General features: G+C 42.1%; 2 protein-coding genes across 5 annotated transcripts; both read right to left on the bottom strand.

Annotated features, from left to right (window-relative positions):
* Positions 1-211: 211 nt before the first annotated feature.
* On the bottom strand, positions 212-3237 carry PRR18 (proline rich 18). Its single transcript, XM_074578262.1, has one exon. It carries the CDS (start codon positions 1347-1349, stop codon positions 546-548), a length of 804 nt encoding a protein of 267 aa, XP_074434363.1. The 5' UTR covers positions 1350-3237; the 3' UTR covers positions 212-545.
* A 448-nt stretch (positions 3238-3685) lies between these two features.
* Positions 3686-25700, bottom strand: SFT2D1 (SFT2 domain containing 1). 4 transcript variants are annotated; one of them, XR_012586170.1, is made up of 9 exons: positions 22981-23269; positions 18611-18633; positions 16993-17079; positions 14360-14442; positions 11321-11402; positions 8922-8957; positions 8120-8178; positions 6666-6695; positions 3686-4399 (listed from the first exon to the last, which is right to left on the bottom strand). XR_012586170.1 is itself a non-coding variant. In XM_074580258.1 (9 exons), exons 2-9 carry the CDS (start codon positions 24616-24618, stop codon positions 4360-4362), a joined length of 504 nt encoding a protein of 167 aa, XP_074436359.1. In that variant the 5' UTR covers positions 24619-24695; positions 24810-25700; the 3' UTR covers positions 3686-4359. The 4 variants fall into 4 exon arrangements, 3 of the variants coding, with proteins under 3 accessions (XP_074436359.1, XP_074436358.1, XP_074436357.1); XM_074580258.1 differs by lacking the exons at positions 18611-18633; positions 22981-23269 and adding exons at positions 24532-24695; positions 24810-25700; XM_074580257.1 differs by lacking the exon at positions 14360-14442 and having other exon boundaries at positions 22981-23259.
* Between the last annotated feature and the right edge of the window lie 2110 nt (positions 25701-27810).

Genomic DNA, 27810 nt, shown 5'->3' with positions numbered 1-27810 from the left:
CAGCAGCTCGGGGGTTTGTTTGGAGCCGAGCTGTCGGCGGCTGTTATCACCAGCCATCCGAAACAAGCAAATATTTGCACTGTACGCGCTCTCCCTGCTGTTATCGACCGCCATCCTTATCTTGGGGACACCTGGACAGCCAATACACGCGCTCCGGCACTCACAGCCGCATCAGGAACAGCCCAACGCGAAGCTATTAAGGCGCTCAGGCTACTGCAACACAAAAGTTGAGTCATTTATTCAAATAAATAAAAATGAACTTTTATGTACAAATATACAAAACCATTACGCACGTCTTACAAAGTAGTCAGAGAAGTGTTAAAAAAAACAAACACGCGGGGCGAGGGGGGACGCCCACAGCCGCCGCCTCTCGCTCCCAGCACCGGCGGGCGGAGGCCGGCGCCGCTCCTTTGTCCCTCGCCCCGGGGACCGGCTTCGGGCCGCGGCCCCCGCCACTCGCCGGGTCTCCCCCGGCGCGGACGGCACCACGGGGGGCACCGCAGCTACGGACGGCGGATGGCGGCGGGCCGCTCCCCCGGCGGGGCTCAGAGGGTGCCCAGGTGCGGGAGCGTCTCCAGCCGGTCGGGGCGGTCGCGGCCGGCCGCGCTCTCCACGCCGCGCAGCCACTCGGTGCATTTCCGCACCAGCCCCTCGTCCGCCGCCGCACCCCCGTCCTCCTCCTCCTCGTACTCCTCGTCGTCGTAGCGGTGCCGGTCGTTGAGCAGCGAGATTTTCAGCAGGGCGCGCAGGTCGCCGCCGCGCCGCGCCGGGGCCGCTCTACCGCCGGGGCCGGGGGCGGGCTGCCCCCGCTGCCGTTCCAGGCTGCGGCGCTGGAGCAGCCGGACGGCCTCCGGTGGCAGGCTCAGCGAGAAGCGCAGCGCCGTCTCCCCCGCCGCCCCGCCGAGGCTCTCGCAGGAGCGGCTGCCCGGCCCCGCCGCCCCCGGGCGGCCCCGCGACTGCGGCGGGGCGGGCTGGGGCCGCGACCCCCGCTCGGCCGGCGGCCTCCGCGGCGGCTGCCGCTGCAAGGAGGAGCAGGGCCAGGAGCTGGAGAGGGGACCTGCCCGCTCCGGGGGCGCCCCCCGCGCCTTCCTCGCCGCCTTCTCTTCCGCGGGACGAGGCGCTGCCTTCTTGGGGGCCGCCGCCGGCTTCTTGGGCAGCGCCCGGGCGGCGACGGGGGAAGCGGCGGCGGGGGCCGGCAGGATGGGCGGCAGGGAGGCGGTGCGGCCGGGAGCTCCCTCCGGCTCTTCGCTGCGGGCCCAGGCGGCGGCGGGGCGCGGTGCGGGCAGGGCGGCGCATCTCCCCGCCGGCGGCGGGCAGGGCCCCGCGGCGCGCCGGGGCTGCAGCCCCATGGCGGGAGGCGGGCGAGGAGCCCCCGGCCAGCGGCGGCAGCGCGCGGTGTGGGCTCCGTTTGCGCCGACAGCCACCGCTTTTCCCCCCACACCGACAACCCGCCCCCTGCCCGCCCTTCGCCCGCCCCGGGAACAGCCTTCCCCGGCGCCGCGTGGGCGGGGACGGGGTCCCGCCGCCGCCGCCGCCGCCTTTGCCCGCGCGTCGCCTGCCCGGGTCACATCAGAGCCGCGGGAGAGGCACGGCGGAGCTGACGGCGCCTTTGGAATTCCTCCCGAAATCCGCACGCGTGAAAGGGCAGGCTTTTAATGCCACGTTAAACTATCGCCCTCACGCCATCTTCAAAACGTTGGGTGGTGTTTTGAGCTCCTTGACTACTTGAATCACCGCGAATAAGGGCAGGCGGACGAGCGGAGCGCTGCCAGCCCCACCAAGACCTGAGCACATTTGCACCCGTGTGAAATTCCAGAATACAAAAGCCACTTTGAGGACGTGAGCAGCCTGGCTCTGTAATGGAGAGCCTAGTCCAGAGATCCTTCTTCCCAGCCTCAGCTCCTACTGTGATGGAGGCAAAGCACATTATTCAACACTTACAGGGCTGTTTTCTTTTGAGGAGGAAGGCAGTCACTTCCTAACTTTTAAAGTACCCTATAACAATAAGTGGTCAGTGGCAGTAGTAAGCAAGCATATATTTCCTACGAATCCAAGATTACTACCAGTCCAAAATTTTGCCTATAAAGTCATGGCATATAACTTCTATAGATTTTACTTCAAAGTACTATTTTAATTAGGGTATCAGGATTTTATCAAAAGATGTTTAAGAGGTATGCGATCCACAGGGACAGAGATCTCATCTATGGCTTCACACCGTCATAAGAGAGTATCATACAAGGAGGAGGCATCAGCTGTGAATGTTGGAATATTCATCCGTGGCAAACAGACTGGATGTGAAGGAGCAAAAGATACTGACGAAAGAACTCAGTGTGTGTGTGCTTTGTATTCAAGTGAAGCAAGTGAATCCTTAAGTGTTCAGGAGAGAAAAATAAATAAAAAAGCACATGGTATCACACACCTAAGTGTGTATAAAAGCATACCAGTACGTGCAACTTTTGCACTTTAGTTCTTGAACCCATTCTGTGCTGGTGATCCAATACTAAGTGTTAACTGATGGGTGTTAACTTTGTTATTTACCATAGTGTAACTGCATTATTTACCATCGTGTATAAATAAATAAATGTTCAGAATGACTAATACCATTCTAATTAAAGATTACCAGTGAAGGAGATTGTCTACCAGAACTGGTGGTTGATAGGTAAAACTAATTCTGGAGCAAACAACTGCCTGGTCCTGAAGTACCCACTAGTGGGATGGGATCTCCCCAGTGCCAGTTATGGTCAGTGCTCCAACAGGAAACAGCAACGGTGGAAGGGGAAGCGACAGTCATTTCCAGGATAACATCCATCACTACCTACGCACATACCAGTGTATCTTCAGTGCACTCTGAAAACGAAAAGGAGCTGCAAATTTGCTCAAGGGTCCGCCAGCACCCAAGGGCTGTGACGGGCAGAGCCGGAGAGGCTGTCACCACACCACCCAGCACCGACCAGCCCAGGAGCCTGCTGCAGGGTCGTGACTACCTGGTCCCTTATCACCAGCAGGAAGGATGCCTCGCTACCAGTTTATTGTTACTAATCAGTTAAAAGGTGAGGCTTGGTTGGCAGTTCAGCTGAAAAATCATGCAACCATCCTAGATTATCACCCCCCCAAAAGATGTTGCTATTTTGTGCAACATACATTGAGATTTAACGGGAACGTACTGTAATGCGTCTCTTTAGCCTGAACTCTGAATACTAAAAGACAGGGGTTTTCCCGCTTCCTTACACTGCAGCTCACATCTTTTCAAATTAATCCCTTCTTCTATTTGTGAATTAGCAGAAAAACAATACATCCAAACCAACCAGGGTCTAGAATGCAGGTAATCAAGCACATCCATCCTGTGCTAAAAAGAACCTCCTGTAACACAGCATCAGCCAAACATTAAGGATTTGACTTTGCTCCTGAATAACTGAATAGCTCTTGGTTGCAAAAAACTAGAAAAGAGAACTTACTGAAGCTAGGCAGAGTATTAGAGTATTTCACTTCAATCAGTTTGTCAGAGTGAACAGTTTGTCTAAATACTAACACAAAGAAGTTTTAAAGTCACTTCTGCAAATGTAATAACCAAATTTGGATGTAGTCATACACATATCCCACTTTTTAATATGTTTTCATATTTATTCAAGCGTAATGCTGAATTCAGCCCTCTATAGCCAATTCCTAAATAAAAAAATAGTTTAGGCACCTTTAAAACTAATTTATTTCAGAAATCTCATTTATACATTAGCCATGAGTTCTTTTAGTAAAAAGTATTTAAGTATGAAAGTAAAAAAAAAAAAGCTGTTTAAAATATAGCTTTTTAATAAAATCCAACAAGCTTTCATCAGACCTTTCACATATTCTCATTAAGCTTTTTCCATAAGGCACATGTATAGACATTTGAAAGGAGCAGTTAATTATAACTTACCAAATCTTTACAACATTTATTATAAAACTCTGTCTTTGGAAAAGCATACAATGAATAATATACAGACATAAATGGCACTTTGAAAATTTTAGACAGAACTGTAAATGAAATTGTTCTGCATACTACCCAGATCTTAGTGGCTTGCCTCCACTGGGGAATAAACTGTTACTGTATGCAAAGTAGTTTTCAGACTACTCTGCACAAAATATTTTAAGCTTTTTTTGACAAAAAAGTACGTTTAAAGTTCCAGGGTAAACACAAACAGTTCACCCATTTTATTTTTTTAAACTATTTCTAGTAAAAATTATTTTATCCCCCAATGCAAAAGGCAAGGAAAATACTAAATTGTTACTGGGTATTTCATGAGTGGAAAAGTATAGTTTTCCAAGCAAAATTCAGAGAGGAAGAAAAGTTGGCTTTTAAAGTGTACAGCGGTTCCTGTTATTAATTTACCCTAGACAGGATGAGAAGCATTTAATCACAGCATCCCTTTAAAAAGAAAAAAAAAGTCCATTAAGATATTTGTTATTTTCTTTAGATACACAACCATTACACATTTAAAAATATTACATAAACTAAAGGAAAAAAAATCAATAGTTTATCAAATGCAGGATCTTAACGGTCACGTGGAGCATGCCTATAGCACCAGCTAAAGCAAAGGCTCCGGCCCATTCTGAAGCTCAAGTCTGCACATATTGTCTAAGTCTGCCACACTGTTTACACTGAAGCACATGATAAAATGCAGACACGGTGTTTAAAATTGTTCCACAGCACACCTGGTGGCTTAGCAAAGGTCAAAGTCTTATTTCACACAGGCTGGCCAGCACGGGCATGGCTGAGGAGCATGCCAAATCCAGACAATCGGCAAGGCGCAGGTGCTTTGAGTCTGAGCCACAGTGGAGTTAGACCCTCATGTTGCAGGGGAAAAAAAACCCTACAGCCTGAAGGGTTTAAAGTGCATGTACTAACAGTGCAGGATGATGAGCTGGCTCAGCCTTAAGGTTTGAGAGATCTAAAGGGGTCTATTTAACTGACAACAAACTGTTTCCTGACTATTCTACTTAGATCACTCACTTCAGTCATCTTCATTTTTCATTTTCTCAAAAATGTAATAACTTATTAAGGAGCGCAATTCGTATTCTGCTGCTAGTCAATTTGAAAAATGAAGAAAAATACTATCGTGACTCCTTAAAGTCATTGTATGTATGGCTTTTTGTTGTTGTGGTTTTGGTGGTTTTTATTGTTGGTGTTTAGATGTTGGTTTGGGTTTTTTTTGCCATGCCCGTAGAAAAGCCACCATTAAATCAAAAACAAACAAACCAACCAACCAACCCCAAAACCTTGAACAAGTAAATTGTTAAGAGGAAACCCCTGGAGTTAAACCAAGTAATGATAATTTTGTTGAAATCAAGATAAATGCATACTTTAAACAAATAACATAATACTGTTCTCTGGCACTTAACACGGTTTAGATCACTATTTCTGTAAGAAAGGCAGCCTATGCAAGAAATTTATGATAGCATTCCTCATAGGCAAATAACTCAATAATCCCTACAGAAATCACTGTACTACTAAAAGCAGCCTGTGTAAAATTCAGTTCTTTGGTTTGTAAAATCTAATAGACAAATAAAACCAAAGAAATTAAGTGATGCATACAACCTAATGGTTTTTTCAACAGAATTTAAAGTACTGTTGGGAGGGAAGAAAAGACCAATGACTAGTAGCTCAACTTGCTTTCTGTGCAGAGCAGAATATTTAATAAAAAAAAAAAAAAAGGAATGAATGACCCTACTGAAACTGTCACATCGCCACAGAAACTATAAGAATTCAGAATAGTATGTTTGACTGGGTTAGCTTGAGGTGTCAGAAATAGTAAGATGATAATTTGAAGCCTAAATTCAGTTAAAGTATTTAATCCATTGTAATTATCAGCTACTATCTCAAAAAAAAAAAAAAAAGAATACACAGCTTAATCCTCCCTAGGTCTATTCCAAAGCTTTAAAAAAAAAAAGTAAAAATCCATAGTACAGATTTTTTTCTGGCAAAGTTCCAGAAACATGACAGGAAGATACCAGATGAAAGGGATAGACTTTTGGTATTCTTTTTTTCCCCACTTTAACTACAGAAAACCTCATTAAGTAATATACAGACATGGAAGCACTTTATTTTTTTAAAACACACTGCTGAAAGAACAAACTGTATTTTATGTGAAACATTATAGATAAAAATAGATTCTTCGGTTTGTTTACTTGCATGTGGTTTCACTCTGTGTTTGGCTAGCTTTCGTTCCTTTTTTGTACATTAAAGAGTGAAAGAGAGAAGCTTGCCAACATGAAAATCAGCACGAAGTATTGCCTCTGCCTCTCCGAAAAATGATGGAGGAATTCAGAAGTAGACTTGTTTGTTTGCTTTTAACTAAGACCTCAGACCTATAAGTTATCTTTAATGCAAGTACTGGGAAAGTTCCTATTGCATCAATGCATTTTTAAATCATTGCAGATTTTAAACAAAAACTCAATTTATTTTCAGTGATGAAAACTAGAATGAGATTTAACAAAGAGAATCACTATGCACTTTACTTGTATTTAAAGCTTATATTAAGCATTATTTTGAGTTCAGCTATGTCATTTTCTAAAAACTAAAAGGAAAGGGAGGATGCTATGTTTTTTCATATACTGAATTTAAGGACTTTTCTTCCCTCCCTAGCACAAAGATCACTGACTTTTTTTAGAAGGAAGTAATTATACAGACTCACCTTGCAAAAGGAATATATGACAGACTATACCTGAAAAAAAAAAAAAGAGAAAAGAAGTATATTTGACAGAGTATTCATGTCTCCTAGAACACACTTAACTTCACTTCATTCCAGCATTAATAAAAGCAACCTGTTCTAACAAAACTTTAAAGAACATTACCTACTCAATTTAATGCTTACCTACGAAAAGATGACATGCTTGGACAAGAACTAAATGTGCTGCCAAGGATTCTCTGGTTTACTTCTTCCTTGGGATTTTTTTTAATATAGTTTGTAACTTCTATTGCCCATAAACTTTAAAAAGCTGATTTACTATCATCAGATTCAAAAGGAATGGAGATTTCTGGGAAAAACGTATTCTTCAAGATGACAGAGACAACTTTTACCAGTTTAAAACACAATATGCATTACTATGCAAATATACATCTTCTAATCATATTATTTATGTAACCCTAAATACAGATATATGCTGTAGTATAAGTAATATGCCACAATTGTGAAACTCAAACAGCTGATAATTCTATTATCCACTGAAACTTCCTGCTTGCAAGGCTCCAGGCTATGTTTTGGTGCTGTGCCCAGCCTGATCAAGCTCTAGGACACTTAACAAAAGTCAAGCTGGCTGCTGTAAACATGTAGAACACTGTTTGAGTTAACAGTCTTCCCTCTGTCTAGTATCAACCGTTTACTTGGGCCCAGCATGATGCCCAACAGTCCCTATCCTGAACAAATGGCTATTTGTCCTCAGATCCAAGTTCAGTATAGACACTGTGCATTGAGGGCAAGTTCAAACAAGAACTGTGGTCACCTTGAATCGCGTAAGAGTTAGTACCAACTAATTCCCCTGGGACAAGGAGACCAAGTGTGTTCAGTTGTATCTCCATGGAGAAAGCAGTAACTTCCAAAACGTCTGCCAGGCTTGCAATCATTCACCTAACTGTGCTCACACATTCCCAAGCCTAGCCCTGGAGCGCATCCGGATGGTCATCAATAGTACCTGCTACACTAAACTTATGCTCTCACATCCACCTACTCTTTCTGCGGTGCTGAATAGCCTTGGGGGCAGGACACACCCTATGAAAATGTCATTTATTTTCCTCCACTTCAAAAATGAAAGTTTAGTTAGAAATCAAAAAAGGAGGAGATAATCAAAAGCAGGGCATATGCATACACAGTTTCCACAACAGAGAAAAGGCATGAGATCTTTTTTGCATATATATTCCTTTCATAATTCCTCATATAAGTTCACACATTGCAGAATATACTTAAAATTACCATTTTTGCAAGACGATTGCATATACATTTTGACAAAGTCACACAGCCTAGCTTAGAAAAACAGATTGAGGCTAGCATTTGGGCACACTTACGTTATGTGAAGCGTATATATAGAGGCTTATAATCATGCGGGTGTAGGGGTAGGGAGAAGAAATGAAAATTAACTTTAAGAATCTTACCAGGTCATTGCCAAGAACTGCAATATGCAGAATAACACTGCCAAACCTTTTTTGTTCCACTAAGTAAAAATAAAGTAAATACTGCAAGTTAGTTCATTTTGTACCAGTCTATACTGTAAACAATTGCACCAGCCTTTTCAGCCAAAAATTTAGTAAACTGACAATGCCTAAATTGCCTTGTTTTAACTTAATTTTCTACTCTCTTCCACTCTAAGAACTTTCCACTCATTCCATTAGCGTCATGCTATGAAAACCTTCTCTATCTTTGAAAAACACTTAACAGCATCAATGCTAACATGTTCATTCATGATACTGTACTTCTGCAAATATGGAAGTTCACTTCAGCTACATATTCACTTCTATGGAACATAGCTACAGCCAGTTTTTCAATCAAGATGCCTGAAGGTACTTGTTCTGTCTCACTTCCTTTGTCTTAATCAGTTTAATATTCTGTACCCGTGGTTTCTAAAGACCACTACATATTCTCTGACATAAGTACACATCACTAAGATGAAAGTGTATTTTTAACTTGCTGTTCTTAGTCCAGAGGTCTGCAGACTGAACATGATGTTCTAGATTTTGTATTCTCATCTACATTACATGCAGGTAGAAGGGTGCATTTGCTTTATAGCCAGTGGGCTCTTCACCCCACATAAGTTCAACTGCAGTTGAAAACACAAATTCCACACGCACAACAAGCTCATCTTTCCTCTGCAACTGAACTGTATGTTAAAGCTGTAATACAATTAATAAACTAACCACGCTAGATTAGTCTTTAGAGGAACAAAGTATTTTCACTTACCCAGAATACAGCACACAGAGTCAATACTAGGAAAAGCTGCGGGGAGACAAAAGGAGAGACAAAATAAGAAAGTAATGAATACTCAAATACACAAAGCAAATACAGTAACCGTTTTCACGTTTTCAGTGTGTAATCAGCATTTTCAGAACTGACTCATGAAACAAGCAGAGCCAAAGGCTGTCACACAGCGACTATAAGATGAACTCTATGTAAAGGGGTGTTTTCCAAAGCACAAGTATGATGTGCTCCATAGCCAGACGGGCTGGGACAAGTCTTAGAAGAACGAGGAGGCAGGACCTGAATTCAGGACGCAAGAGGAGTATAACCAGGTCTGTGTAGCCTTATGTGTTAGGTCTATTAAGAGGTGGGCTTAGACGATAAAGCTTGCTTGAAAGCAACCAAGTGGTCTGGGAACTGCTATTCTATTATTTCAGTACATAGTATCATTTTGGATCAAGTATTCATAACACCAACATCTGACCACAAAGGTACGTGCATCACCATGAATAACCTCTTACTAAAAACAGCCATTCACAATTAGCATATTCTGCAAACACAGGCTCTGCTTCTACTGCCAGTGTGTTTTTTCCATCTTCTGACAGTAAAGAGCCTACTAGGGAGCAGCTGCCTCATACACAGTGAAAAAGTTCACACGAAGCTTTATTCAAGCTACGCCTTTGATGGAACATTACAATGATATGGTTTACTATGCCAAATTAATCACACCATTTGTGCAAGCTTAAGCATCACTTTGAACTTTTCCACTAAATCTCACCTGGCTCCCTCCGTTTGTCAATCTCCATAGTAGAAAACAGAACAAAACTCTAAATTAATTTGCACTGAAAAAATTTTGTTGGCGTTTCATTGAAAGAAATTAAAATAACAGACTCTCCTGAATTTTCCAAACGTACTTGTGACTCCTGAGCTGCCTGTAATTCTAGCTTTGTGTCAGCATGGGGAAGAAAACAGTAAAATACATCAAAAGTTTTCTAAACTTTAGAAGTTTTCCAGTTCTTCTCTGTATTACCGAAACTTTCCATTCTAATACTCTTAGCTCTCATCCAACGATGCGATGTTATTAGATGTAACCTTTCATTCTGTCTTTTCCTAACCTTGTTGGTAGCTTCTCTCCATGGGTATTTAGGTAGGTCTGTGATGTTTTTTCTACTCTGTTATCCTCCCATTTCCCTGACGCGTCTTGTTTCTACACTCTTCAAAGTCACCATGTCTGAGCACAGTGGATGATAGGATCATCAGAGCAAATAATAATTTTCGTGCTGACTGTTTTAGTGTCTGGTTTAGACCCTCAGCTTGACCAGAAAAAGCCCACAACTGTAAAGTGTTGGAGAATTCATGGTCAGCAAACACAGACTCTAGAAAGCTGGGAGATATTCTTGGATGGTTTTACATCCCTAGGACTTGTAACTTGGTATGATTTGGAAGAGATGGCAAAAAGTCACCTCTTTAAGAAAGCTTGGAGTCCAAGCAACGATTGTCACTTCTCCAAAAGTTGTGGGCAAACGTGAGCTTCTCAAATGAGATAACTTTTTTTTTTTCATGTGAGTGTGTGATAGAAAGAATATACAACCCATATGACAGCCATCCAGAAAGACTTCATTAAGAGTTTCTTATCCACATCAGCTGTAATCAACTAGAAAAGAAAGCTATATGATAGGGAGAATAGGACAGCCAACCACATTTCAAAAATAAAAGCTAAAACAAATCAGGAAGAACAAGAGAGAAAATAAGCACAAAACAAAGCAGCAGCAAGGGCAGAAACTTGTTTTTAACTACCTAATTCAGAGTTCTGGGATAGGAATTCTGGGATTGGGTCAGGGCTGTTTTTTCCATCCTCCTGGAAGAAGAAATGATGGCCATGGAAGTAAAGGAGCCAAGGACCTCACAATGGAGAGGTGTGAAGCTGAACATAGAGCTCCCCTGACTTTGGGGAGAGAAATTAATTTTCTCCATTGCTTTGAAAATGCTGAACCACTAAGCTATACAAACAGAGCTACAGCCAACAAACAACTGTCAAGCTAGACTTGGTGACAACTGACTTTTCGCGGTAGCTGAAGTCTAGCCTTCTTCTTGAAGAAATTGGTTTAGAAAACAAATTAGAAAAAAATCAACATAATATTAGCATTTAGTAAGAAATAATTAGTAAAGAACATTTTACTCCAAATGATTAATTAAAAAAAATCATAAGCAACAAAAACACAGGCTCACAGAAAGAAGTTAGACAGTATTTATGATACACAGAGTTAATCAGCTTGACTATTATTACTCAGTACAAAGAAGCGGTGGACTGAGAAAGAACATCCCTTAAGTAAAGCCTCAGATTTAGCTTTGAAGCTAAATGAAAGCTTTTTAGCAAAAGGAAGTAAAGATAATATATTTACCAACATCACAACTGTAGCTACTAATCTTTTTGGCTCAAACATTGCTTTCAATTGCTTCAGTGGCCCCATCAGGAAACATGTACTAATAGGAGGGGAAAAAACAAAACAAATGGTAAATCACTTTCAAATAAATCTTTGCAAAAGACAATAAGTAATAAACCAGTTTTCCAACAGATGACTACAAAGGCTTTAAAAAAGGCATTTCAGTCTTTAGCAACAGACACCTGCTAGAATGATAAATGCAACATTCCACAACTTTAGTCCTAGGAACAGATTATGTACTGAGTTGCCCTTGGTCATTAAATCCTTTTCAAAACACTACCACTTATAGCAGAGTTGAAGTCTAGTGAATTTCATGTTGAGGCTGTTCTAAGAACTGGCTTGCCAAAACTATGCAAGGAATACAAACCAAACTTCTGTAGAAAATTTCTCTTGAACAATAAACTTCTCACCCAGGCAACGTGCAAGTAGCTACAATCAAGATTACAGGGAAGCTCTAACTCTTTGCCCAAACTCAGCAAGGGAAAAAAAGGAAAAAAGTTCAGTAGTTTGTATTAAATCCTCCCGCTTTCTTCTACTCTGTAGTTAACTTGAAAGGAGAATGAAAACTATCAGCAACGCTATGCTGTACCTGTTAATACAAAGAAATGTGATGTGAACCAAGAATCCACAACCATAGGAGTAATTATCTGGCTTCAAATATTCTGAGATGAGTCTCTCTCTTCTCTGTCACTGAAGCCATTCTGCTTTGTAGAAAACATTTAGTGAGACAGTGAGAACGCCTACAACCTTGTGGTGGTCTGAATGTTCTACTACAGAACAGGAAACCTAGTTTAACTCCTTTTCTAGTTAATATTTATTTATATGAAATAAAACAATCAGTAGCAGGGAAGAGTTTGGTAGAGCTTCCTCCCGAAACTAGTCATAAGACTGGTGAAGCACGCATCTTCTAAGATAGAAGTAGTGTGGGAATCCACATCCTAAGCAGTAAACTGAACCCATGATCCCCCATATGTTCTCCTACCAGCAACTTTGTATATATATATTCCCTTCTCTTCACTTCTTTTTTTCTTCTTTAAGAAAAGTTGCGTAGGCAGACCTCAAAAGTCCCTATTTTATGGAAAAAAAGAGTGTTCTCGATTCAATAGAAGTAGTGTTTTAAATTCACTGAAATCCAAACGAACTTTGTCTTAGTAGTTTTTAATCTTGGCTGCTGGACCACAAAATTAAATTGAGACAAAAAAGAGACCTGAAGAACTAGAATAAAAAATTAGTTAGCTAGTGGAAGGATAGGGATGATGAAAATATGGTGGTAAAAACAAGGGAGGTTCAGGCCACATAAAATAGGCAGAAAAAAAATACAGAAAGCAAAATGCATTGATGCTAGCCTGATTAGCATTGAAGGACAGGCATCACAAGAACTTCTCCAGAGATCTGAGAGAATCCATAGGGAGTAGAAAGGCTGGAAAAAATCTAGAGATCCTCCACTTAACACAGAGTATTTCCTATATACAACACATTCTGTAGAAGGTACACTCACCATCCCAGAGAATAATCAAATAAATATCATTGTTTTCATGTTTGTAGCTAGAAAATTATAGTAAAAACAAGCTAGACAGGACTACTTATTAAGAGTGGTAACTGTATTTGTTTTAAATATGGACTTGCAAACAAACCTGAAAAAGTTTAAATCTCCTTGTCAATTTAGGAGTTTATTGTCATTTCCTACTGTTCTTAGAACACAGTTGCCTATTGTTTATATCTAATAGGACTACTGAAGGGGGAGGGGGACTCTTTTCACTTCTAATTTTAGTTGTAATTCAGACTAAAGTTTTTCAGCATTCTCTGAAAAGAAATACCAGTCTAAAAGCTTTCCTCTTAGTTCACCGACAATAAAGACTTGATTAGTACCAAGTTTATAAAATGCTAATTTAATTTGAAGCAATGAAAACACACCCAAAATACCAGGTTAAAAAACCAAACCAAACAAAAAAAAACCCCAAACAAAAATACAACAACAAACAATAAATAATAAGGTAAGGGAGAGAAAGGGAAATACTCAGTTTTGCCTACCTCCAGTATTAACTTTTTGTCTTGTTTTAGTACAAGACGGAATAGTTATACAAATGAGAGACTCAATTCCAGTGTAAACATCTTTGTGCCCTAAAAATTTGTTGAGGAAAAGCAGTACACCATCATATTTCTCAAATATTAATGTCACACTGCCTGAGTTTTAACAAATTAGCAATGCTTTGACTCAAGAGTTAAGTGACTTGATTAAAGTCATGGGTCCATGAAAGTCAAGACCAGACTCCACGGGTTCTGAGTCCCATGACCATGCTTCAACTATGCTAAGGAGAGTAAGAGAAGGACAAACAGAAACTGAAAATACTTTATTGAGATTAAGTTGTTTCTTACACGTCTTTCAGACAGTGAAAGAAGACTTTTAGATCCTAGGAGGTCCCTTCTACAAATCTTTTAAGACTAACTGCTACAGGGAACACTGCAAATAACCAACCACAGAGTTTAAAATGCACTGTGAATGATTTTTAGATTCTGCCTGGCCTTACAGTCAAAAATGAGGATTTCCTGAGCCTCTCCTTTTTCAAAGAGTTTTCCTAGAAACAGGATGACCTCTCTGTTAAAAGCAAAAAGCTCCTTCCAGTAACAAAGCATCCACACAGCATGCAGACTAGTTTGCCCCTGAAACTGAGGTACGTCTGTACCTGGCAGAAGGACTTAGCTTAGAGAACAAAACATTCAGCAAGCAGTTTTTTATTCATACTTCAGATAGCAGTTGTGACGTGTCTACAAAACAATCACATAAAACATTACAATGGGGCAATAACAAGTGAATAATTAATATTCACTATTTATTAATCTTAAAACTGTAAGATAAACAAAGACTTTATGTTATTAGCATTTCAATGTGAAAACAATGTTTATACACAACATAAACAGCATTTTAGTGTAAAAGCAAATGGAAATGTAGATGAAAAGGAGGATACTTTTCTAATAACAATAATTAAGAAATCGTACCTGGCTAATGCAGCAATATTTCCCAGGGTGTAAAACACTGCAAAAAGTTTGATCCCCTTTGGGAGCCATAGCAATGCTGTCCCCTATAAAAGATAGGTTATTTGTATGGTTTTAATTAGTTAATTCAATTTATTTAGATTTTCTAGTCTACGAATATATTTTCAGACTACAAAGACTGTCATTCTAACCTGTAGCAGAGTATACTGTTCTCAAGATCAGTAGTAGTCAATATTCAGCATACTTCTATTGCCACCTACTGGCAAAATTATGTATTGATTTACTGTATTTCACAATATTTTTACAATTAGGCAATGCCTATCTATATTGTTTATACCATTCATTTGCACTGCTTATATTCTGTTTATGACACTTTCAGTTTTGTTAGAATGCCCCACTATACATCATATACCTCTGCACACAAAGGAAAAAATGTCATAAAGCCACACTAATATCCACCATCTCCTTTCTCCTCCAATCAACCATCTGGACTCACAGTCCAGATATGCCCTGAGGCTGAATAGAAATATTTCAGAACCCTTACTTTCAGACATCTCTTATTACCACTAAGCACAAAAAAATCCCAAGCTTTCCACTGATCACAGTTCTTTATGTTGATCAGGGAGAAATAGAGCCTAAACTAGAAGCAAAACGTGTTTTTTTAGTTTGTTTGTGTTTTTTAACTTTTTGGGGTTTTTTTGTTTGTTTGTTGTTTTTTTTCTTAAGCTGTGATGTGGACACTGTGTCCTGCAAAGAAAAAAAAGCAACTATATTCTACCCAATTGCAATGTCAGTGGGAATCTATGGTGCCTGTTTGCACAGACCACAGTTCAAGCAACCGTGGAAAGCTGCAAGAGAAGAGTGGAATTGTATTCTACAATGAAGACATAGGGACGCTTTGCAAAGACCTGCAATTTTGACCAGCCAAGAACATAATAAATATACCAAGAGGTCCATAATCTGAAGCAGAAGAAGGTGGAGTTGCCATCTCTCAGCTTCATGTGGCAAAACTTTGCTAGGGAGCTGCCTCCAAACCATCCAAGATACAAGGTCCACTAACACACCAGCAGAGTTTCAACTCTTATCTGTCAAGCTCAAGATAACTCAAGGAAACCAAGATCCTAAAGCCTTTTATCGGTTGTTTCATAATTTCACACTATGTGATACAGAATAAGCACAAAGATTAAACACAAAAAAAAGCAGGAAAAAAAAGTTAGTTAACCTGTCCAGAAATAGGTACTAAAGCACAAACGTGGTGTGCACTAAGATTTGTGATTATACTGGTTAAATATTACTTCCAAAAAAAATGGAGGGGGGAGGGAGTCAACCAAATAATGCTTAAGCAACCCTAAAAAATGGATATTCCAACCCAATCTAGAGCTTCCTCCCTAGAACTTGCCCCTTCTCTAACACAAGCATCTGAGCAGAGTTTGCGTCACTGTACGTAGCATAGATATCAATATGAAGAATACCACTCTCCTGTTCCTTTCTTGAACTGATTACCACTTAAATAAGACCTCTTGTAGGTAAGACCAACAATCGTTCTGGTTTACCTCTGAGTCTCAGGGAGCCTAACAAACCACAAGTTTTGATAAAGAATCGAAGCTTCCACCTGCAGGAGAATCCAACCAGTGCCTATCTCTGAGTGAGTGCCTCAATCAACAGGTTGCTCCTTCACAGTTGCTTCTTCCTGTCATTACGTAAGTCTCCTTGGTTTAAAAACTTTTAATGGGAAATGAAAGGGAAACAGCAGTCATCGAAATAATGGCAAAACCAGAAACTAATGCACGCAGGTCAAGTTTGTCCATTCTACCACCAGAATACATTACAAGTCAAGGCAATCTGCCTGACAGTCTCCACAAAAACTCCAAATGTCATCCACACGCATTAGCCAAAGGCTGCTGACTGGCTGACATCAAACGTCATGCTCTGTGAAGAGCCAACATCCTACTTCATAAGAAAAAAAAAAAAAAAAAGAGGAAAAAAAAAAAGAGGAAAACACACAAACCCAAGAGTCTGGATGCTTTTTGTTATTTCCCCTGCTTCTGAGCCTTTCCATGCAGATGAACTGTGAGTTACCTGTGTCAGTTTTTGATAGACACAATCAATTAATAGTTCTCAACTTTTAACTGCAGGTTTGAGCCTCTTGCCAACACTTCAAGTTCAAGAATGAACAAATGATTTGCTGACCCTAAGATCAATAGGAGCGCAGCAGGTTTTTCAAGTGTCAACATGCTACCACAGTCATCACCTATTGATTTGTGGGTGTGACAGGTTACACTTGTCGTTTCTTCAGGCTTTAAAAACCTTTCAAGTCTCCCTCTCCTGTTTCCCTTTTATTGTAGAGAATAAAAAAAAAAAATGGGTACACACTGAACAACAGCAAAAGCTCTTTCCTAGTACATCGCTCACAAATCTAGTTTAAAAATATTGCATATTTTGTCACCGTTCAAACCTTTTAGTAAGAATTTTTATTACTCTACAATAAAAATACTCTGCTGCAAATGGTAGAAAGATGGTTAAAATAATAATTTGCAGAGCAACAGCCCCTATATTATACATTTAATGTCCAGTTAAATTTATGAATACAAAATTTAGGATATATGATAAAGCAAACACAGAATCACTTTACTTACAAGAATAGAACATACAATGCCAGCAACAAAACATATGGCAAACCATCTGACTCGAGTACCAAAGCTAAGTGTTGAGGCATCAAGGACCTTAATAGAAAGAGAGAGAGAAAAATAAAAAGGGTATTACAAACCCAGTTTTGAACAATCCAAAGGACATTTTTTCTTCATTACTGAAATCCTTAATTTCAAACAAAACAAATTTTTTAGCCAGAAACTATTATTTTACCTTGCTTAACAGCTGCCTGCATATTAATTATTTCAGTTTAATTACATTAGCAATTTTGAAACACATTTCCAAAACAAATAAACAAAAGAGACAAAACCTGTGAAGGTACATCCTTGCACTAAAGCAATACTGATCCACTTTCAAACAGACTTTCTTTTCACCATACAATTACAATTGAAAATTCTCACAATTGTACCAAAGCAGAAGAATGAATGGACCTTTAGCAATTTGCAGATGAACATGTCTATTTGTGCAGCACTGTGTGGTCCTATAGACATTACTGCCCTTTCCTGTTACTAGACAGAACCCTTTGTACGTATTAATACAAGTATCTACCACAATCATTATGATTCCACTTCAGTTCCTGTTCCTTACAGGGTAAAGGTGTAGGCAGATTAGCACGGCCTGCTGTCTCATCAGACAGCTAACTTGCTGAAAGGGGTAATGTTACTTCCTGCCTCTCCAGTATGACTCCAGAACCTGCAAGACCCTTTAATGAGCTGAGCCAGCTGACACAACTCACAGAGCGGGAAAAGAACTAGTGTTCCTTCTATTCTGATGACTTAGTTCTATGCTAGACTAATGAGCTAAACCAGCTCAGCAAGATGTCAGAAAAGCAGTGGGGCTGATCTAAGGAAAGAGGCAGGGCCACATAGCTGGCAGAACAGCCCCTTTCAGCAGAAGTGACTGGTTAGATAGGCTCAGTTCATCTTCTCCACCAACGCTGTAAGAGCAATGTATTTCAGCTTACTCCAGGTCACTAAAATTAAGTATACTTTCTATTCAAAACTTGTCTATTAAGTGAAACGTTGCTTCAGCTTACGCAAGGTGACTATAAAAAGCTAACTCTCCTATTTGTTCAGATGACATAAGCAAACCTGCCCTCTTGTTATCTAGTTTACAGATATTTTCAAACAAGTATTATTAACCAAATATATGTTAGGGCTTCCCCAGCCAATGAGTTTGATATTTCTTCTACTCTTTTGAGAAATTTCTCTTTCAGGTAGTGGTAAGTGAATTAATGAAATTTGGTTACTGATTGGAACGATTTCACATCCGTACAAATGAAGAATCCATACTTAGTTTAATAAAAAAAGGGCCACATACAGGTACACATTTATGTGCTGTGATGAATCAGCATCTGAATTCATCAAGGAATAGCTCGGACTACTTTCTACTTACAAAAAAATTACTAACCTTCTTTAATCAAATTAAATACTTGGGATATTTACTTCAGAAGGGTGATCAGAATAATAAAAATAATCTTTTACACTTGCATACTGTCTGAGCAGACACAGAGCTGGGATACAATATTGTCCTGAATTTTCTTTCCCCTTCTCGGTGTTCAGCAGTTAAGACAGAACTTCACAAAGGTCAGAAGACAGAGCTTACCTTGTCAGGTCCAAGTCTTTATCCTTATGTACGCATTAAAGAAATAGACAAAAACAGTAACTGAAAAGATGATTTAGTATTTGAAATCATATCTGATAGTCATATTCCTGAACGCCTATACATGTAAGAAGTGCAGGAAGAGCTGGTAGGACATAACTGAAGATACTAATTTGAATCATGCTTTTAGTTATACCTATTCATGCAACTAATCACATGTACACCCAATATAAAAAAATAGAAAAGAGTAAAAATCCTTTCTATCCCTGCTCAGAAATTAAGTGTGGATGGGCCAATACTATCAGTTCACCCAACTCATGCATTTCAGATTGCCTAGAAAACAAGAAAAGGATGAAGGTAAATGGCTTCTTCAGGTGTATCAGGCATATTGCTGCCACTTACTGCTATTCTACTTCTAGCCTTAATATCTGACCGTGTTCCTGAAACAACTACCAGGAAATCTCATTTTTCATAGCAATTTGAAAATAGCTTTATCTTCATTTAAATCCCTAACAGTTATTAGGTGGAAAACACACCAACACCATAAATAAGTGAACCACACAAAGGCTTGGAACAAAAAATGCCACAAGATTTAAAACACGATTTTCAAACTAATTTAATACATTTTATGGATTTAATTCTTAAAAACTTAGATTGACAATCGATGCACATGAACTGCAGGAAGATAAGCTGTGGCATGAGGGCTGCTGGAGCACCACAACATAGCATTCTCTGTAATAATAAAACTAAATAGATTAATTGTCATTATATTGATTAAAAGTCATTAAAAATGAAGGCTGATCCTCCAGCCATCTCCAACCATCAAGGCTGATACCATCACCATTTATGTTATCAAGGTCAACCTAGGTAACGCAATGTCTGAAATCCTGAAACTGGAGATCTGGTAGTGAATTTTCTTAGTCCCTGATACCTAATAGTTTTTAGGTTTCATGGAAGCAATGGAACTGGTTATCTTTCTGAGATGTCTGTTTTGCGCCTGTAGTGAAGCACCTTGCTGCAGAAGTTGAGTAACAGGTACATAGTTCAGGTACTTAAACCACAGACGGCAGCTTGTGCTAGAATGCCAGGCTACAATCTGTAAAAGTTGAGGACCTGACACAGCGCCTGCCTATTCTGCCGTATGTGATGCAGGCGCAATAATTTCTATAGGAGGGGCTCTGAGACACCCTGAAGCAACAACTCAGAGACTACAAACCAGAACCCTAAGAAAAAGTTAGACAGTCTAGGCTGCCTAGGCAACAACTGCAAGCAATGTAAGGGCGATTTGGACTTTTTTTATTGTCTGACATAAGCCATACAGCTAATCCTAGATTTCAGACAAAAAGAGTTTGCATTACACTCTACGATACTTGCATTAGCAGGAGCTTTCACTTAGAAGACTGAAAAAATTCACATGCGAATTTATATGGGGAACTGTGCAGTGGTGGCAGCAAGAGAGTTCCTGTAAAACATATCCTTCTTGCTATACTGCTTATCAGCTTGTTTCTAAGCAATAAAAAGAAAAAGAAATAGAAATTCTTAGTTTTCTATACCAAAGCTTTAATGTTGAACTCCCGGGCAAGAAGCAAAGATTTTTATTCACAGGATATTCCAAGAAAATAATACGTCAGAGAAATGACCAAGACATCCAGAAATCAAGAGAAAACCCTAAGTGGAAACTGGAATCCGGAAGGCAGACTTCCTGAAACATAAGGAATGGTCTTGCAATAGTCTAGTACACAAGTTGCAAGTGACAGATAACAGTGTCTTTACTGAATAGCTTGCTATGGACACCCAATAAATCATATGAATGATAATCTGCAAGGCTGCCTTTGTTCAAAAACATTTATGGTGGTTTTGAACATCTACCTCTGCTCCCCCCACATGTTAATTATCTTATAAAAGTTTTCCATGTAGGCAAGCAAAAAAAATAGAAGCACTTTCTTTTACGGGTTTTAAGAAAGATTCTAGAAGTTAACAATTACATTTTTTCTTGATAGTAAATTTAAGAATATGCAAGTGATGGAGAAAACTCAATTTCAAAGAAATGTTGAGTACACTTGCAGAATTGAGTTCTTAAGTAATATTTTAAAGAATATTTTTAGAGATATATTTTCATCTTTCCCTAACAGGCTTCCTTGTATGTATCTCTATCAACACTTTAGAGTAAAATATAAGAAATCTAAATAGCTGGTCTATTCCTCCCTGCTAAAATCTTGTTGAATGTTTTAAGCAGTTGCCAATTGACAACTATCATGAAACTACTGCCAGAAAACAAGCCACCGTGTCAAAAGGACTGATTTTACATTAGTTTTGGTGTTGATAAAGTTAGCAGCATAATGCTGCCCTGACAGCACCATTACACTGGTATATTTTCAATTTATTATTGATTTTTTGTAATAAATTCCTTTTTAAAAAAAATATTTAGAATAATTGATCATATTGCAGCAAGAGGTGACAGCTGGTCATCTGAAGAGCTTAGAAAGTAAGGAAAGACTCCATTGAATCATTACACAATTGTATCACTATATACTTTTCTTCTATTTTACTTAACAGGAATTATTGCTGACTTTATGGTAATGGTTCTGCAAAAATCAAGAAGGAGCAGTATACAGAGACATCTATGAACATAAACCATATGATGGCTATTACACAACTATCAGCTATTCCAAAGAGAGGGCCATTGTTTTTAACCAAACACATGACTTAGTTCCAGGAAGGTCATCTAAAACAGTGGAAAATTTTTACACAGAAAATGCATAACCTTATTTTTTTTCTTTTTTTTTTTTTCCACAATTTTACCTCTTAAAAAGTGTCCTTCTCCGCATGGGTGCACATATTTTTTTGCTTTATTACACATACTTTAAAAATAGTCAACACCATTCAGCTGTAAAGCTACAGCTCTAGTGAATATCACATATGAACTTCCTCACTAAAAAAAGGCTTGATTTCCGATGTTCCGGAAACACATTGCTACTTTGAGAGAAACCTATAACAGAGGCATTGGCTAACCTGAACACTTCAGTTTTTCTTCCATGGGTATTTATTTACTTTAAAGAAGACCTTTCTGGTTCATCTTCTCAGCATGAAGCTCCTTTGCACTCTGCCAAAGGCATATTTCTATGCTTTCTTCTACCCTGTACTGTGCGGGCCTTAAATATAGGCAGATTTTTCCTATCTGAAGTCTTCTCCAGCTATAACAACATCACTACATGCAATAATGAAATCATATATAGCTTAGTTACCAACATTTAACAAATTACACAGTTCTTTCCTCCTCAGGATACACACCTCAAATATAAAATTACTAAATACTTAGGCAGTTATCTCTATTGATTGCTGTCTTAGAACAAGTACCACAGCATCAAGTAAAGGAGAATTCTATGTCACTGTCATGTGTCTCATGTGAAATGTGTCTGGTGATGGCAGATTAATTAATTCTCTTGGAATTGAACTAAGATCAACAGGAACGTAAGTATTCCTCTGATAATCTTGTGGTAAGATCAGAAGATGAAGCATCCCTCCCAAAAGCTGGTAGCCAGCCCAGGTGTGAAAGGGCTCAGATGCCACACCGTTTCCAGAATCAGTCAGGTGTGGATACAATTTAGCTGCTTTACTGTGTCAAAAAGGCCAAGTTCATAAACCTTGAAGACTAGCATCAACTCAGAGCAAAGACAAGTGAAGCATGTGAGCAGCAAGTTACTGGAACTAATATTATGTCATAAATGCCAACTATACTGAGGTCGTGCTGGTTCATCAAGGTTTATTAGCTGTAGCTCGCATCCAGGCTGCTCTATGTTCCAGCTTCCTCCACCGTGCTCCAGCATCCTGTAGCACACAGTATCAAGGTATTCCATGATCGGGGCACTTCGACCTGCAGTCACACCAGCCAGCTGATAGTACAAATGGCTCTCTGTAAGTATGCTCAGCTTTGCTCCAACCTGGAAGTGACGCCTCAGAAATGTATGGTGTTCAAGCCCAGTTAAAAAAAACAAACTGACGATGAGGATGGTGGTGGGGAGGAAACAGAAAAATTAAATTGTACTTGAGGAGCATGGGGCAAGAAAAGGAACCTCAGCCCAATATACAGAAAACTCCCTCTGTCTAGAGAAAGTCTTTCACAGCTTTTGCAAATTCAGGGGTATAAGGAAATGAAGAAGCAATTTAAAAAGAAAACCTGAAGCAGCGGACACCGGAACGGGCCTGAGGCAGGGAGGCTCCAGCGACCCCCCCGTCACGGCGCCGCTCAGACCCCTACGCGCCCCGCGGGGGAGAGGGCGCCGGCCCGCGAGCCGTAACTCGGCGGCCGTTAACGGGGGCCACCAGGCCACCGGTGCAGGGAGAGGGAAGAACGGGTCCCCGCCGGGCGGTACCTGCGTCGTCAGTCCCTGTTCCTCGTCGTCCTGCCCGGTCAGCACCCGCCGCAGCTTCTCCATGCCGTCGCTCGGGCAGGACCGAGCCGAGCCGGGCCGGGCCGCGCCGCGCCGGAGGGGACGGGACGGGACGGGACGGGACGGGACGGGACGGAACCACTCTCCCTGCCGGGCCGCTGGCCCAACCGGAAGTGACGCGCACCCACAGGCTTCACCCCCTGGCCGTGGGCAGAGCGGCGGTTGGGCGCGAGGCGGCGGCGAGGCCCCGCGCATGCGCACTGGGGCGACCGCGGGGTGGGGCGGCCCTTAGCGGGGCGGCGGTGTCTGTGGGGCTGCTTCCCCAAGGAGCTTCTGCGGGGTGTCAGCGCCCCTGCCGCCCCGTGACACGCAGGTGGGGGTCAGATGGGCGCCTGCGCTGGGGAGGAAGAGGCGCTTCCCGGCGGAATTGGCTTGTTTCGGTGCGCACGGAAACACGATTTGCATGAACTCGGTAGCGCGAACGGGTAGTTAAATAAGGCCTTTTGTGTGGGCACAGAACGGTAACACCGCGATTGTACCGCCAGAACCGCAGCTAGGGCATGATGGCGCTGCTGAGGGAAGGGGTCTGGGGCGGTGGCTGCCTCGCCCCCTGAGCACAAGGGTCTGTGGGCCTGTGCCTGCTCTAGTCCTGGCTGTGGCGCGGGCGCGGTGCAGGTGGGCCGAGGGTTTGGTCGTACAGCTGCCAGACAGCAGGCGTGCTGCAAACGCCGGTGCAGACAGCCTTGGTGCTCCTTGAATTCAGGGCACCTATTGCACCCTGCAGACCACCTGCGAGCAAGCCAGGTGCTTTTCCAGCTGCAAATGGCTGGGGCTGAGGGAAGTGGGATTAGCCATAAATGCCTTCTTCCATGGGTAAATTATTCTTCTACTGGAGACTTCCAGTATGGCTCTGTCTTGACTGTTAACCTCTGCCCCTGGGAGAAGTGGTATGGCGGAGGCCATCACGCTGCTCTGTGTCTTGGCTGCTTCGCCTGCTTGTTCCCAGCAGCACTTCAGCCACTACTCACTCTGTTCAAGCATGGTCACTCCACATGAGTTTTCCTGTCCCGCTCTGTTCAGACACTGACCGTGTATGCCCTTTGGGGCCATTCCTGCATCTTGGCATGGGGCTCTGCTGTGTGACCAGCCCTCAGACAAGAACCACAGCTCTGGCCTGGGTGGCTTGCAGGGGGAAGGAGGCTGGCGGGAAAGGATCCAGTGATGGCGGGGTGTGGCCTGCCTGCTGTTTGGCTGCAAAGTGACAGCAGGCAGCAGTGTGGGGTGGGTCGGGAGAGGAAGATGAGTGATAAGGGCTGTGTAACCTGCTGCTGCGTGAGTGAAACTTGATAAGGCCCAGGGCAGCAGAGTCCTGGATGAGGCCCTTCAGGACAGAAATCTTCCCCTCCCTTTCTCCCCGCCATGAGAGGCAAGCTCCCACCCTGTTCCCCTCCCCCCACACACTTCTCTTAGGAGCACTTGTCCATATGACTTGTACATTGGCTTTTAGGTTAAATACTTGGACACAAACCGTACCTTTCCAGCCTGCTGACAGGCCGTCGGCATCTCAGGAAGCTTTAGGTCAAGGCCAGAATTCTGAATGGGAGAAACACCTGCAGACATGTCTGTTTGAAAACAGTCAAACAGCAGCAAAATGTCACCCTCTGAGGTGGGCAGGAGAGCTCATACCTTGCAAGGACCTAAGCAGTGAAGAGAGTGTGTGTAAGGGAACAACATGACTGTGACCCTCCAAACAGGGGAGGAGAAATGAGAAAAGGGGGGTGTGGGTGTGTGTAAAACCATCTTCCTGGTACCTGGCATGCCCAGAGGCACAGCTGGTCACGGCATCCCATCTGGAGCTTGCTGCCACCTGCTTGCCTTGGGTGCCTTGTGTGCTTTGCAGTTGACAAAGGCAGGAGGTGGTGAGCAGAGGTCCTTGGTGACCTCCTTCTCTGCAGCTGGCCCAAAGGTGTCAATGCAGGAGTGTCATTTGCTGGTGGGTCTGAAGGAAACTGGTTGCTGGCAGGAGCTGCTGTTCCTGTGGCCCCCCCTTCCCTGCTACTCAAGACCAAGAACTGCTTCCTGGAGGATCCTGCCAGTTGACTACATTGATGGAGTCCCTCCTCTCTCCTCCCGCCTCCCCAGGGTCTTCCTGTGAAGGGGAGACAGGGAGCAGGAAAACAGCGTTGTCCTGAATGACTGCCAGCTGCCTTCAGTTTCCAATATGCTCCCATGACCTGCTGATGGCTTCCAGAGTATTTGTATGTACAACACCATTGCTATGTCATCAGCGCTATCCGACCGTGTTCAGGGAGGAGAGAGGACTGTGCAGCAGAAGCTCCATGCAGAGGCCATGGGAGGCTGGGCATAAGATGTACAGTTAACCAGGTGCTGGGACCCTAGGGGCAGGCCCTGGGTACGTGCACTCTGCCTTCACTAGCCGCTACGTACCATGTTTCCCCAGGGAATGTTTTTTTAAAGACCTAGCAGTCTTTGCGGTACTACCAGTGATGTATGTCACCTCTCTGTAGCTCTGAGACCAATGCAACAAGTCTCATACACCTCTTCTTCCTCATCTTGCCCACTCCATGCATCTATAGAAAGGCGGTATTTTTGTTCAAGTTGGACACTGAAATACTAATATCAGGAATTACTGCAGTAGGCTGTGGTGGGGAGCAGGCCACAGAGGTGTCGCTGGTTGTGCCTTCACAAAAGTCTTCTGCAAGGTCCAGGCATGGGTATCTGGCATGGTACCAGGGAACATGTTCTCGTCTGGACTTGTCCTCGTGGCAATCCCAGGACTCGGAGATACCCAAGCAGGCATTAGATCCCACCTGATGATCTGTTCAAGACCTTCACAACAGGAGCACATCTCCTGTGCTACCTCCAACGAGCAGTTGCTGAGTTTTCAAAATCACAGCCGCCTTTTTCAAGTCTTCCGTTTTCATTTCTTTTGTTAAATTTAACTAGATGCAGCCAAAAAATTAAGCCTAAAATTTAGAGCAATTTTCTGGATTGCTACAGTCCATAGAGAGAAAGAGGCACTTTCCGGGGGCAGTTCTCATCTAAGGCAGTTATTTTAGTAAGGGAGAGATTGCCTTCTGCTCTCTGGTGACTAGAGGAAGCATGGATGACTAGGTCAGACCAGACACCTAAGTTGCAGTCTGGTGAATTAGGGTGATGAACCTCACCATTACCTCTTTTAATTTAAATATAGGCAGGACCAGCCTTTATATATAATTTCTATCTACTTCTAAAAAAAAAAAAAATCTATGTATAGTGAGCATGATAGGACTGCTACTTTAAGCAATGGAAAGATAGGAGATTAGGTCCAATAAGCCCAGAAGTAGCCCCCGGAATTGATGGCATTGAAGTACCAACAATGATTTGTTACAAAAGCATCTTAATTCCGAAGCGTATCTGAGAGCAAACTATAAAAACAAGAAAAAAAAAGTTCATTTTGTTTTTTCCACTCCCAATTTGTAGATAGATACGGAAAATTTAAATCTGGGTCTGCTCTTCTGGTCTGCATGACTTTATGCAGGAGTGTTTGGCTGTGCCTTGGATTACTGGTGGCTTTCTGGTCGTACAGGGAATGCAGGCATGGAAGCACCTGGCAGAGAACATGCTGAAGCTCTGTTTTTGTTTCAGTGGGAACAAGCCCACGGTCTTGCCACTGTAAAGCAGAGGAGAGCAGTGCAAACCTGGGCTGCCTGAGCCCTGAGCAGTGCGGGGAGATGGCTCTGCATCCTACTGCGGCCCCCTCCTCCCGGCTGGCTGCTGCCTGGGCCTGGTGCCTGGGTGCCTGCTGGCACCCACAGCTGGTTCACTCCTGAATGAGGCAAAGGGTTTTGTTTGCTTCCCTGCTATTTTCTTGAGCAGAAGGTGGGCATAGTCACCCCAAATTTATTTCTCCTGGTTTCTCAGCTCAGCAGAAATTCTTAATTCTCTGCACTATCATGAAATACCGCGAGACAGTCATTACCTTGCCATGAAAAACAGGCAACTCAGAAGACCTATGTTGTTCAGTGTTTCTGTGCTGATGAATTTGGGCTGGTAAGACAGTAGGATCAAAAAATTGTTCTGCTTTTCTAGAAAGCTCAAATTCTTTTTCTGTTTTCCAGTACAAAAATATCATTTTGCCTTTAGCTGACAAACATCACATTTGGAGCTAATTTCTGGGTTCATGATGAGGGCATTACAGATTTTCAAGCTCCAGTTTATTTCTCTATTCCTAAGGTATTGTGTGGTTTGCTTACAAATTTCATTGATTCTTGACCTCACAAGTTTGCATGTATCCACATCTGAATTTGAAGCTAGCTAGAAAATCTGCTAAGTAACATTGTCTCCCTGAAAAATACATGAATTCAGCCAACTTGCTGAATTAATGCAGTCGGTGGCATAGTTTTAATGAACGTACATAAACCAGTGTCTGTACCCTTCAGTCTTGTAGCTTTATTAGCTGTAAACCCTTATTCTGTAAAAATCAGAGTTCCGTGATTGCTCTGATTACACTTTAAGTCTCTAATGTCCCATATCCCTCCTCACCTTTGCATTCTTCACCTTTGGAAATGGGATATTTGAATGAATATTGCTGAAAGGTGAAAGCCAAAGGTTACAAGGAATGCCAAGTAAAACTGAGTAAAGGATTTCTTACAGAGACTCACTGGCAGCATGGTAAAAAACAGAAAACGTAGAGCTGCTTTGGGGACTTGCCCATTCTACTTGGTAAGACCCCACCTCAGTCCTGCTGCTTGGTGCAAACATTTCTCATTAAACAAAGCAGCAGCTTCTAAAGCACACTGAAAGGAAGGG

Source organism: Larus michahellis, chromosome 3, assembly GCF_964199755.1.
Source record: "Larus michahellis chromosome 3, bLarMic1.1, whole genome shotgun sequence".
NCBI classification, from domain to species: Eukaryota; Metazoa; Chordata; class Aves; order Charadriiformes; family Laridae; genus Larus; species Larus michahellis.
Note: the sequence above shows the minus strand (reverse complement) of the source record. Positions and strands in the feature narration are given on the sequence as shown.

What these genes read in the sequence shown, in the direction of transcription:
- PRR18 (XM_074578262.1), bottom strand. Translation starts at nt 1,349, where the DNA reads ATGGGGCTGCAGCCCCGGCGCGCCGCGGGGCCCTGCCCGCCGCCGGCG.
- SFT2D1 (XM_074580257.1), bottom strand. Translation starts at nt 23,253, where the DNA reads ATGCGCGGGGCCTCGCCGCCGCCTCGCGCCCAACCGCCGCTCTGCCCA. An exon ending in AAAGACTTGGACCTGACAAG is followed by an intron (nt 17,080 to 18,610) that starts GTAAGCTCTGTC and finishes CTTTCTATTAAG; the next exon opens with GTCCTTGATGCCTCAACACT. An exon ending in GCATTGTATGTTCTATTCTT is followed by an intron (nt 11,403 to 16,992) that starts GTAAGTAAAGTG and finishes CCCTCCTATTAG; the next exon opens with TACATGTTTCCTGATGGGGC.